The following is a 14,042-nucleotide window of genomic DNA, read 5'->3' as shown; positions in this document are numbered from 1 at the left end:
TGTGTATTCCCCCATTGTGCAAGCAAGAAAGCTACAAGTGAAACTCCTTCCTTCTCTCCCACAATATTGACACAACATAGGACCCATCAACTACAAGAGGATAGAGTCTGCCAGCTTTGGCACCTCTAGCAAGCACAAGTCTGCCACGGGTGATTTTCCAGGCAAAATCCCCAAAAGAAACATGAAACCCAGCATCATCAAGCTGCCCTGCAGACATAAGATTGTGTGTAAGCGCAGGTACATGGCGTACATTCTATAACAAAAAAGTAATGTCAATATAGAAATGCAGCTATACATCCCCAATTCCAACAATAGCAAGTGACCTGTCATCACCCAAGCAAACTAAACCAGAGACAATGCGATAGGAGTGGAACCACTCATGGCATGGTGTAACATGAAATGAAGCACCAGAATCCAAAAGCTAGCACTACGCATACATAGAGTGAACATCGGTCAATGACGTAGCATCACAAGAACTAGATGTAAGTATGTACTTCACATTGGAGTCATCAGTCTGTATGACATTTATCTCCTCGATTTTCACACTGGATTTCACAGGCATAATGATGCGATTAGAGGACTTTTCCCATACTTTATCTTTCCCCTTCTCTTTGTGCAACTCATGACACTGTGGGCATATATGACCCTTTTTGCCGCAATGATGATATGTCACATTAGCATTTCTCCCACGAGACTTGTTGCACGACTTACCATGCCAATTAGACCTAGACTTCTGTGAGTCTCTGCCACAGCCATTCCCACAGTCATTCTTGCCATTACCATCTCTGCCTCTAACAGTCAAAGCATGTGACACACGAGAGGCATCCAAGTTCTTACGGTTAATCTCTTTCTGTAGAAGAGAACTCTCTACATCAGGCAAGTTCAAAATAGTAGCAGGAGCACATAAGGCAGTGTGGACTACATCCCATGACTCACTTAGAGTCCCAAGCAAAAACAATGGAGTAACGTCATCATTAAAGGTAATACCTTGTGAAGTCAAGTTCTTGAGAATAGCATGGAACTAGCTTAAATGAGCAGACATTGTCATATTCTCCTTCATGCGCAGGTCCATAAGCTGCTTCAACCAATAACCCCCTGTGTAATAGAGAAAAGTGTACACAACACTGGCAAGACCTGACACAAAGAGGTGTATGCTCAGTAAGGGCAAAGCCCAAATCAGCCCAAGTACATGTATACAGACCATGGCATATCAGCCATGCAACATCCAAGTGAAGAATATCCTAGTCTCAGAAGACTCACAGCTCAATAGCATAGACCACCTGCTTGTCAAACATCCAACGATGCCCCCATTGGCACAAAAGCCGTATGGATCAAGCCAAGAAGCTCAAGAAAGGCATATGAGAGCACTTGTGATGAACGATCCAATACAAGACATCATGAGCATATAGGCTCTGTAGTCTCCAAATAGAGCATCCATAAACATCAATTGTATCCCAAATACAACTCTGGCAAGCCAAGAAATATCCGAAGTAAGTTCTGGAAAGCCAGATGCAAGCGAAGATAAGGCATTAGTAGCAATTGGCTCCAAACAATGTAACTAGTATGTAGTAGTAGCATAGGCCAAGCATGTCAAGACCAGTCAGACATAGGTAACATACATGCCATATGTATATCCAAGACGGATCATCAAATGGATTCCAAAGCCGTGCTCAATCTCAAATGAATATTCGGAACCAAAGACAAGCTCGATGTCATAACCCGAAGTCCAGTACTTCATTGAATATCCCAAAGACATAGCTCGAAACCAATAAGCATAACCAAACTGGAGATAAAATAACATGTCAACCAAGGTAATATAAATCCCAACCAACAACGAAGTGTACGCATCCAAATCAAGGCTCAATAGCTCTCAAATAGCATATCCAGGCATAAACCATGACAACCAAGCATCAATACATCCAACAGGACACTCGAATGTCAACAAAGAGTATTATGCATAAGCCGTCCCTGATAAAACCTTGTTGCCCAAACAATGTATAACAGTAAATCCTTGCATAAATCGAGCTATGGAAGCTCAAACCAAGTCCCAAAGCATCTCAAAACATTGGGCAAACATCCCTAAAGTATCTGGGTATCAAATACCAAGCCTCGAGAGTATCAGATAAGCTAAGAGTATGACATTTTCTTGCTGTAAATCAACTCATATCTGTTGTAGAAAATGATGTGATCAAAATTTGGCAGATTTGACAGCGCCGTCGCGTCCAGAGCATGCCAAAACCCCAAGTTGTACTCTTATATTTCCTAAATCGGGTTCCCGATGCCGAGATATGAGAAAAAATGGAATTTTTGAGCCAAATTTTGAAACAGGCGCAAAAAAAACGTGAGCTGACTGTGGGGTCTGCTGGTTATGCCGAGGATAAGGGGGCAAATTGGGTGTATACAAGGTGCCCAATGAAGCCAAGGAACACCTGCAAAGAGCCTATGAGGGCCGGGGAGAGGTGGAAGATGAAATCTTACCTTGGGGGGAAGAAGCCATGGCTGGCATTGAAGCTCCAAGCTCTAGGTCTTCAATTCGGGCCGAAGTAATGCCGGGCCAAGCTCCATGATCAAGATCTAATTCAAAGCTCTGATATTAGTTGAAAGGTGAGAAGGATCGAAGCTTGCTTGGAAGTGAGCTATGGCAGAGAGCAAGAGCAAGAAGAGAGAGAGACACAAATGGGAACTCCAATAGTCACAATGTGTGACTAGGCCTTCCTTTATTCTAGCTCTGTCACTAAATGAATAAAGAATAAAGTGACGGTGACAGGCGCCCGCTACCTACAGTGTGCAGTGGCGGGTACTGTCAGTGTAGTAATACACGGGCGGCTAGGCAAAGGTGCCTTTACCCCCAACAATTTTGATATCTCTCACACTAGGGGCAAAGATAATGTAGTAGTTGATTCACTATCACGGATGTAGGCATCAGGTGTGTCATTCATATTAGATTTGCATAATGATTGTATCTGAGATGGCTAATCAAATTTTAGAGCATGTATTCAAATTGCATGGGTTATCACATGTCATAGTGCATGACAAAGATGTTAAGTTTATGACTTTTGACAAGTGATTTTCATATCTATGGGTACCAAGCTTGCTCCATTCACATCATATCACTCCCATATTGATGGTCAAACTAAGAGGGTCAATAAATGGCTTGAGACCTATTTTAGAAACTTTTGCCATGATGTACAACACAATTGGAATATATGGATTCATTTAGCTAAGTTTACATACAAATCCTCCATTCACTCTAGCATTGAGATTTCTCATTTTGAGATATTATATGGGTATTGGGTTTCCCTTCCTACAATCTTGTTTAATGATATGATAAACCCTCATAACAAAGAGGGATCAGAGCCCATGAATGCCCTACTTTAGCAATGTGAGGTAAATATTCAAAAATCACAGAGTATATTATATAAAGCTTTATGCCAATGAGAGAAGAAAGCACATGGAGTTCCAAGAGGAAGAGTTTGTCCTTTTGAAAGTGCCAAGTTGCATTACTCTACTCTCAAGAAATGCAATAGTAACAAGTTGGCCCATAGGTTCTATGATCCCTATCGTATCATAAAGAGAATTGATGACTTGGCTTATCTCTTAGAACTTCCCTCCTCAACCAAGATTCATGGCATGTTTTATGCCAGTTAGGTTAAAACCCTTTATTTACACCTTGTTGGGCTCTATGGAGGAGCTACCCCCAATAGATGAAGGCGGCATCATCCTATACATTCATAAGGCAATCATTAGGGAACAAGATAAGCATTTGAGGTCTCAATCCATCAAGAAATATCTCATCAAATGGCAAGGCCTACCCTGGGAAGGAGCCGCTTAGTGGCCAACCATCATCTTAGAGAAGTTTCCCCAATTAAGAGAGGCTCACCAGAGCTAATTGGACACACCTTGTTTTAACCCCAAACTAAAATGTAGATAGCCCTCAATTCTAAAACAATTTTGTACATGCATTAATTATAGCCAAGAGATTCATACATGGAGTAAAAGTACTTGTTATAAGCTATGTTTAAATATGTGATACACCCCATTTGGAGCAACCCATCAAAAGTTATAAAAGATTTACCTCAACAAACATGTGGTGGACATCATGCTCTCCATAGTCTTCAAGACTTCATTTATGATGAATTGGTGGTCCAATTCCCATGTACTAATATCCATTTTATGTAAATAATCTATATATATACATACACCATGATTCTTCTTGGATATGAGCTCCCCATCCAAAAGTTCTTTCATTGTAATGCTAATCAAGGTAGTATTGTATAACCCACCCCTTAGCCATTGAAGTAAGTCCCTTTTGTTGTTTTTTTGTTTTTGGAGGTAAAAACCTTAGGGATCGAGATAGTGAGTAAATAGTGAGATTGCACAAGAACCACAAATAAATATCTAGTCACATTGACCATGGTACAAAAGGTATAACAGACCCAGTTTAGGGCATCCAAGAATTAATAAAGAGCTCTCTCTTCACCTTCACTGAGATTGTATGGCTTCCTCTCTCTCTCTCTCTCTCTCTCTCTCTCTCTCTCTCTCCCCGTTGCAATCCTCTCTCTTCTCTCCTCTCCATCATGTCATTTTCTTTATACCAACAAGACTATTAGAGACATAACTAGAATAGTGTGGAAAGCCATCTCTTTTACTAAGTTTAACTTGGAGATGAGTGTTCATCACCATAAGTTGCTTGTCAAAAGCTAGAATTGCTAAATGGGTAGTATACTCTAAGAATTGTGGAATCTACAAAGTCATGTAAGAGACTTCTTTCCATCTACTTTGGGAACGTCCAAATATCCAAATGCTTTGGTAGAATTGGTAAGTGGCTAACAAATGCTAGCATCCATGACCTTATTACATGTAAGCATGGACTATTGGAATTTAGTAAAGTTTGAAAGAAACAAACTCTCTTTTAGGGCAAATGAGCCTTTCATGCATTAGAATTGACAGGATTATGAGATCCAAGAATCATGTCAATTCATAGAAGTAGGGCAAATGAGCCTTTCATGCATTACAATTGAGAGGATTATGAGATCCAAGAATCATGTCAATTCATAGAAGTACAATTGGAATATTGTCAACTTGGAGAGCAAGTTGATAAGCTTAAATGGAAATATGTGGTGCCTTGAAAAGGCTTGCAAAAAGTGATCCAACAATTGCTACCCTATTAGTTGCAATTGATTAGTATTGAGATTGGCTAGCCATATCTATAAGCCTTGTGAATACTTGGTCTATATATTGTATATCTATTACTTATCTTCAATTTGAAAAGATTGAGTAGCAAGCTTATACATCATGCAATCTCCTTGGTTTTAAGAAAAATGATTGATCACAGTACTTTGCCAATTTACTTCTTTCACATGTAGCTTTGAGAAAATTTCATAAAATGTTACAAAGATCAATAGCTTTCATACCCAAACCATTTTAATAAGATGAAACGCAAGGATGCACATCCATTTAAGCTACAAGGGCAACTTGGACCACCTTGACTAAACAATAATGTATGTATTCATTGAAAGGAGATGCTTCATATGATCAATTATAGAGCACAACAAAACACTTGATAAGACATAATTTATGGAAGTTAAATGATCTAAAAAATGACAAGTAATATAAGGTTAAGTTTAAACAAAAAACTTACAAATATTTTTTGCCCTTGCAAAAGTTTTGCATATTGGGCATCTTAATCATTGTCGTACAAAAAGAGTATTATCTAATGTTCAAAATAATTGGTCTCAAGGATGACTAAGAATAAGCTCTTTATGATATGAAGTGAAGGGACTTGCATACTTGTGGAATGTTGCACCAACAAAGTTGAATTCACATTCCTTGATCATCTCAAAAGTGACAAGCAATATAATGTTAAGCTTTAAAGGCATTTAGAAATATTTTTAACCCTTGCAAAAGCTTTGCATGTTAGGCATCTTAATCATTGTCACTCACAAGAGTGATATCTAATGTTGTAACCAACGTCTCAAGAATTACTAAGCATAGGATCTTTATGATATGGAGTGAAGGGACTTGAATATTTGTGCAATGTTGCATCAACAAAGTTGAATTTATACATCTAAATGAGGACGCTGAAGTAGCAAATTCATAAGCCTTTAGGCAAGCTATTAGATGAGGACATTGAAGTAGCAAATTAATGAGTCTTCAGGCAAGCTATTAGATTAAAACCTTAACCAGATAAGCACTAGTCGAGCTACTAAGGTATTGACTTTCAATGGTGAAGCTCACCTTGGGATAAAAGCATTTGAAATTGATTTCTCAAAAGAACAAAGTCACTACGAAAGAGAAGCTGCTGACTGTGGAATCATTCTATATTAATGAAGCTAACACTCAATAGTCTCATGCAAAAATTATATAAGCTAGTATAAGAAGTTTCATCATTTACCTCAAAAACTCAACAGGAAAACTTCAAACTATAATACGAAAGGTGCATGAGATTTGCTCAAGGAATTTGATGTTTCTTTTAGTGCATGTTGTGTGGCTTTTTACTTATAATTGTTTTGAGGAACACTTTCCAAAATGTTCTTATGGGTGGCCAAATGAGAAGCTATCAGAAAGCAATTTTTTTTTTTGTGAGAACATTAAGTTAGATGTATTAAAATGTAGAGAAGGGAGATAACTAAGTAAAAGAGTTAGATAGCCTACAAAATTTCTGGCTCAAGGGAATGGACATGCAGCTCCTGCAAACAGCATGACATAATCACAACATTGGAGACCAATATCAATTATCTAGAAGTAGTGCTATGGAAAGGAAGAACTGCCAGGGCCCTTATCTCCCTTCATTGACTCCAACCGTATCCCTCAGCTCACTCTTGATGGATGCCACCTTGCTGCAATCCTTGGTTGTTACCATGGTGGAAAATCCATCCTCATACCAGATCTGCTAATCTCGAGCAAACTCGTATATTTTTGGCAAGTGCAGAACCCTAGAGAATTAGGCACCCAGAAAGGAACAGCCCATCACACATGGAAAGATTGCTTGCTGTCACATGCAGTAGTAACAAAAAGAACAAATAGCATCTTGATTGCAAAGAAGGCTGTGTTGTACTTCTGTGACTTCTTTTCCAAGCAGCAATTTTTTTGTATATATTTCAAGCTGTGCCAAATAGGGAGCTGTAGTATGCACCCCTTTGAGCTAGTCAGTAGACAAGCAATGAAAAAGCTCTCATGAGTTGAAAATCAACTTTGTGCCTAAAAAGATGCATTGAATGAGAATAATCCATTTAGACAATGCATCTTCATTTTCTAATGATTAAAAATAGGTCACGTCTTACAAATTGTTAGGCATCATAAATTGAAATTCTGAAAAACTCAAGGCACTGTTTTCCAAATGGTGGGCAAAGGGCATATGCCTTTCTAATTTACAATTGGATAATGCCTTGGTAAGAAGCTTACACATCTGATTGCGTCTTTATACAATGAATGAAGAACTGATCGTTAACCTGAGACATTTAATTGCTACAAAACCCATGCAGGGATAACACATTGTCTTTCTTGAGAGAAGAATTGGACTAGATCTTCTTTCCTCTGAGTAAATATAATAATACATCCCACATGGTGAACAAAATTGGTTACAGCGAGCTCACAGAGATTCTCCTGGAAGCCCCCAGCCACAAGAGTAGAAAATAAGAGCGCCATCTTTGTCACCATGACAAATTTGAGAGAGAGAGAGAGAGAGTGTGTGAGACTTATTACGAAAAAAAGAGAGAGAGAGAGACTTACAGTGATCACATACTCTTGTTTGCGTCTCACTTATCCAGTCTAGCACTTCCCTGCAGTCTCTGGGCTGGACGAAATGCCTATCAGGTTGTCAAAAACAATCCTTTCTTGTAAATTTAATGCGAGGGGATCATTGTTGTGAGCCTTATGACATTCTTCAAATGTAAACCATTTAATAAAAATCATAACCCACTTTAAAACGAGTAGAAGCAATTTCACTCTCTCAAAGAAGCCATGTATTCAGATTCCTATCTATGGATGGATAATGCTCCATCGCTCAGGCCTCAGAGGGAATCCTACAGTGGATGGAGAGGCAGTCTTCCAAGGGTCATGTCAGAGACGCCGCTAGTGGCAAAGAGAGAGTCATGGCAACGAGTACTCTTCTGACAGCCTCCTATATGCAGTTATTGTGGTCAGGGAGGTCATGTCTCCATACTGCTATCAGCAGATGGATGATGAGGCTGGGGCTGCATCCTACAGGCCTCAGAGGGAGTCCTATAATGGACACGGAGTTCATTGTGGATGAGCTTGCAGCCGATGTTATTCCAGTGTGGCTCCATCAAATGCAACTTCGGAGCATCCTGTCCTTCATATGAAGGATGATTCCAAGACCACCTACCCACGTTCACAACTTGTCACTCCCAGGCCATGGATAGTAGGCCCTAAGTTTCAGCCCATGATTAAGCAGTCAAAAATAGTGCTACCTGCCATATGTGCAAGCAGCACTTGTGTCTCCTTCCCAAGACAACATCAAGTGTGGAGATGCTCAACACGTTGATCTAGTTGGAAAGAGGGATATTATTGTTTTCCAATGGTCACATCAGGTGTATTCAGAATATTCTCTATGTTTCCCAAGTTGCAATGGGTCCACTTTCAATGCATCAACTTTCCCACCTTAGGAACGGCTTCCACATTACTGAGGAATCCATGGAGATCATCAACCTTCAGACAATATCAATAGATCACTGATGGACAAGGAGGATTCAGCTTTCTACTGATTGTTAACCTCATGGTGACTCTCTCAATGTATGTGTCGGCACCAAAGGTATGTCCATCTCTCATCTTCCAGATTGAGCAATATTTCAAATATACCTCCAATGGAGGATTGCAAGAGTGTCAGCAAAAATTGCTTGGAGGGCAAGCAGCACTAGGAGGCTTTTCCTAGAGAAAGGCGATCTTCCATGCCTCATGTCTTCAGGACCTTGTACATTGGGATCTTTGTGCACCTATGGACTCTTTTTTTTGCAAGTAAAATGTGGCTAATTATATTACTCAAGAGGCTGATTACAACGAAGTGCACATGCTCAACAAACTAGTTGGAGCTGATGCAAATCACAAATCCATCATGTATACAAGCCTCTCAAGGCAGTGTGGGGGGGGATGGGGGCAAGAAACCATGGGGGGGGGGGGCGCGGGCGGGGGGTATCGCCATTTGGGACTGCTCGCCTGCATCATGAAGAATAGGTCATGGCCACCCCGAGTGCGCAGAAAGTGAAGACGGAGCACTTGACGAGTTCGAGACTCGCCCTGCACCTGGTCCCACCAGCCGCAGAGGGAGTGGATGATGGAAGTCCAAAGCTTTTCCAAAGTCACATGTACTGAAAGGCACTCCCCGCCAAAAACCTCCTGAGAGCGCTCCTTTCAAATGTGCCATCCTGTAAGACTTCCTATGATCTCCCATAACTCTGAGCACTCTGCTGTGGGCTCTAGTACTTGCCAGTTGGGTAAAGCCTCCAAGCCTACCACTGCACAAGACCTAGCCTCAATGATAAAATCTGTGTTTTGCATTCCGGCCTCATTCAAAAGGTGAAGGCCTTGGCTGACTATCTACCAGCAAAAAGCCCCCCATGAGATACATCCAAGGTTGGGTGCCACATGACGGAGAATACGGCAGGCTCCTCTCCACACGAGCTGTGCCGCCTTGCAAGACCAAATGCAATGCTTTGGAGTTTCCAAGTGTTGCTGTGGGCAGTGCTTACAACCTCCATCTTGTTGCATCTGAACCAACCAACTCCCAACAGCCACACCCCCATATGAGCCAAAATCCAAAGGAAATACGACACCCTCCTTGGTCTCCAGCTGTCCCACAGGTGACACCAAAAAGTCCGATGGAAGGCATCCGTGATCTGGCTCCACAAGCATCTCTTGATACTAGTCACTTAGTGCTTGTTAGCACACTCATGATCATTTCTTTTGCTGCTGAAATCTGAGAATTTTGGAGCTGATTTACTGCTATTCCTGCAACTCCAACATGGGCAAGGACTCTCCGATAGTTCGCTTTAAGGAGGTCACGTTTCACACCTGGTAGACCCGCATTAAGCTTATCCCAATGAAGAAGGGTATCTGGGCCATCACAAGTTGCAAATAAAAGAAGCTTCGTGATGCAGACTTGGTAGTCACTTGGCAAAAGAATAATGATAAGGCCCAAGCCATTATCAAACTGGAGCTAGAAGATAGCTATATCCACCATGTGGATAATTGTGATACTTCACATGATACATGGAAGAGACTTGACACTTTGTTTGGTGCACATTCTAAGTCATCAAAGTATGGTCTCTTAATTGAATTTTTCAGGCTTGATATGAAGTCCAACACATCACTTGCCACACATCTAAATGACATGGAAGGACTTCTAACGAGCTTATAGGAATCAACATTAAAATGGATGAAGATATTTGCATTGGTATTCTGCTTAAAAGTTTGCGTCCTGAATATAATAATGTATCAACCACCTTAATCAATATGCCAAACCCTAAGCTTGTTGATATCCAAGCATCACTGTTAGAGGAGGAAAAGAAGCTGAAAACTAAGGAAGAACCAAGTACCTCTAGAGATGAACAAGCATTGTATGTTGGCAATAGGAACAAAGGCAAGAAGGACCAACTTTTCTGTCATTTTTGCAAAAGGACTGGACACACCGAGAAGTTCTGCCATGCCAAAAAGAGTTTCTAAAAGGCCTATCTTGCTGCTGTTAAAGAACAAGAAGACCATGGAGCAAAGGAAGAAGAATAAGAAGAAAAAGACCACCAAAAGAAGGACAAGCCTCATTAGTCCTTCTACACCTAATCTAATAGATTGTTTTAGCCTTGTAATGTCTAAAGCCCAAATGCTTCTATCATAAGCTTGTAAACTCCTCATGTAGCCTTGTACTACAGCCTATGTACACTTTGTGAGGCCCCTGTTACAGCCTCTGGATGTCCACCATGTTTGTGGTACCCACACTTAGCCTTTTCTGCAACTGTCTCTAGTGTTTTTCCATGTTTATGGTGTGTCCACACTTTGCAGGTGTTCCTTTCACTAAAGCCTCTACACACTTTGTACTTCTAGTTGTGATTGAGGAGGGGTGTTGAGATTTGCAATCACATCCATGCTGCCTCTTTGTAAGAGCAGATGGACTGAGGACATGCACACTGCAGGAATCCCATAGGCATAGAGAGAAAGACTGGCACCTACTCATCTCTATATAACATTGTACTTAGTTGCTACTTTCATATGAGATGAATGCAATGTCATTGTCACTTTTTTATTCAACATAGTGTACTTATCGCTTGTTTTCTGTACTTCAGTCAAGTCACTTCGTCTTTATCATGTCAATGTCTACATGAGTTTAGTCTATGTCTATGAGCCACCATAGCTACCATGCTCTAGATCCCATGTTTTCACACCAATAAACTCCCTGGCATCCGTCCTGAGCTGAAAATCTCCTGAAAGGCCAATAATAGGAGGTACTTCACCACCTCCGAGTAGGTAGTGAAGAAGGCCTTAGAAAGACCATCCTCACCTGGGCATTTCTACCCGTCCTGTGCATGGAAGGCCTCAGCTAACTCCTCTCTGAAGGGGTCTAGGAGGGAGCGTCCCATCTCCTTTGTGACAAGGGACGGAATGCAATCCCAAACCTGCTGTCTACAATGTTGTACTCTGGCTAAGACCGCCTCTTGCTGAAAAAGCTGTTTGTAGAAGTCAGTGGCAATCTCCATCACCTCATTTGGGCTAGAGCGAATCCTCCTGTATACTGATCACGGAGGCTGCGAATCTGATATCCTGAGGTGCAAAGCTGATGCACCTAAAAAAACTTCCTTCACATTGTCTCCCCCTTCCATGCCCAAAAGGCTGCTGAGGTATGGAAAGAGAAATCAGAGCGTTTGTCCTTAAGACCGGCGAGGGCTACTCATGCGCGCACCTGTTGGGAGTGGAGAGTGGATCCCTTGGTGCCTCCTGGAGTAGTCTCTGAGTGGCTGCTAGGTCTCGCCGAAGTGCTCTCTCCTCCTCCCAGCTTTGCTGCCTGGCCCCTATAGAGCTGCCTCCTAGCAAATCCTGCTCGACTCGGCTAAGACCTCTGCAACCTCCTCTGCGATCCGGTCCCCTTGTCCCACTCCCAAGTCCAGAGCTGCTCAATCTGCCTCCTCACTTCCTCTTGTAGATCGAGTCAGGGATCTGAGAGTATCATATGTCAAGGGCTGAAGCGAGAGCATCAAGTGTGAGGAGAACCATGCAATGATCCGACAAGGTGGTGCTAGCCAATTGCCCTACATGCCTCTGTGAGAGCATCCCCACTCTCCCACATAGAGTTAAGAAGACTGCTAGGGTTTGCATTGAGGACACAGAGTGTACGACCACGATAGAAACACAAAGACACAGACACAGACATAGAGGGCAAAACTCAAACCCTAACCGCAACACTCAAAACTCAAATTCTAAATGCAAAACTCAAAACTCAAACACAAACAAAAGACGGGAGAGAGAGAACACAACTCTGAAGTGAATGAATGCTGTAAATGAATGTAAGAGTATACAGTGTGCTCAAGGGCAGAGCAATGTCGGAGTGTGATGTCCACCAAAGATGGATCCCAAGTCTATGACCACCAATCGGAGTGTAGGAGTGCTGAATAGTGAATGGCAGCAGGCTGGTCACCAAAACATAGTAGTTTGGAGGCTGGAAATTGGTAAATGCAGTAGTGTACCATCGATCGGGTGCTGGAAACCGTGCACAGTCTGCTGTAAACAGCAGGCTGAAATAGTGTCTCAGAGTGTCAGGGCCTGCAATGCTGAAAAAGTAGGCTGGCTGACCCTGGAGATGATGGACAGTAGGCTGAACAGCAGTCGGGGACAGTTTGGAGCGGTTGCCAGTAGTTGAAAGGTGTCGCCTACAGTAACGGACAGGCTGAAGATGATGTGGCTGCATTCGATGATGGCTGGACAGCAGATGGAGGTGGGCAGCAGGCTGGAAACTGGGCGCCAACAGCAGCAGAGGGTGTGTGGGCTGGTGTAACCTGCAAACAAGGATGATAGCTGAATGGAGGCAGCCTGTCTATTTATAGATGTGGGAGGGCGCCCCAAAAATTAGGGTTTCCACTAAACTTTCTCGAACCGCTTCCCGTTTTAGGGTTTCCATTGACTCTCTAGAACCGCTCACTGTTTTAGGGTTTTACTCTAAAAGAGCATTTTTAGTGTGTTTTGGGGCTGTTTAAGAGGCTAATCAGCAAGTAATGCATATTTTAGCTCAACACATAGAATTGGTCCAGCCGCTCCAAAAGAGCTCTGCCCAGCCACCTCTATCCCCAAGAGAAGTCCAGCGACCTCTCCCTCCTGTGAAAATCTGCGTCCCGCTAAGCATCATGTGCTCTTACCATGAGGAGGAAGACCTCCCATGCCTCTTGATCCTCCATTGCCATACCTTGGTAATCTCTGTCTCTACCCTGCTGGTCCTTTAAGGCCTCCAGGTTGTTGAAGTCTCCTCCAACAATCCAAGAGTCCACCTCTTGAAGTCGTGCTGCAATCTCCATCCAGTACCTGTTGCGTGCCCTAACCTTTGTAGAAGCATAGACATTGAGGACTCCAAGGCATGAGTCCCCTAAATCTAGTTTGATCCATAGGACCCTCCTTGCCACAATCGTCCCATGGTCTTGCACACAGGCGGTAAGCCTTGGGCCAATAGAGGTGCATACACCTCCACTCCTGCCGTGGGCACTGATGGAGTACTCCCAATAGGTGTGTGAGCTGCCGGGATGTACCTTCCCTACCTAATGGGACTGGGCGAGGGTGAGCTTGTGCTCTTGATGAAGTAAGATGTTGATCCGTCCGGCAAGGGCAGGCTGCTGTAGCTCTTGCCAAACAATCAATTTCCTGGAACCATGTGCCTCACTGCAGTGGAGGCTGTTCACATTCCAAGATGCTAGGTGTAAACTCATGGGGAGACCTATGACTGGACCAAACATGTATCTGTTCGGTGTGGAAGCTACTAATGAAGAAGAAAAGCTATGGGGTATGTGAATGTGCTTTGCCGTAGGCCTGGAGGGTGAACCATTCCCCCATGG

The 14,042-nt window shown here is 42.5% G+C and overlaps 1 protein-coding gene across 4 annotated transcripts in view; it reads right to left on the bottom strand.

Moving 5' to 3' along the window:
* Nucleotides 1–6,469: 6,469 nt before the first annotated feature.
* Nucleotides 6,470–14,042, bottom strand: part of IPT9 (isopentenyltransferase 9) — a 245,849-nt gene continuing 238,276 nt past the window's right edge. The window contains exons 11-12 of one of the 4 annotated variants that reach the window (XM_087684901.1): nt 7,732–7,808; nt 7,144–7,605 (exon numbers count right to left, since the gene is read on the bottom strand). In XM_087684901.1, coding sequence (XP_087541027.1) covers nt 7,604–7,605; nt 7,732–7,808 — 79 coding nt within the window. In that variant the 3' untranslated portion in view covers nt 7,144–7,603. Of the gene's footprint in view, nt 6,936–7,143; nt 7,606–7,731; nt 7,809–14,042 lie in introns of those variants that run through there. The other 3 variants (XM_087684904.1, XM_087684900.1, XM_087684903.1) reach the window with 3 other exon arrangements.

The sequence above is a fragment of the Lygodium microphyllum genome, chromosome 9 (assembly GCF_053477565.2).
Source record: "Lygodium microphyllum isolate KBCC chromosome 9, Lygodium_microphyllum_v1.1.10, whole genome shotgun sequence".
NCBI lineage: Eukaryota > Viridiplantae > Streptophyta > Polypodiopsida > Schizaeales > Lygodiaceae > Lygodium > Lygodium microphyllum.
The sequence above is the reverse complement of the archived record's forward strand: the minus strand, read 5'-3'. Positions and strand labels throughout refer to the sequence as shown.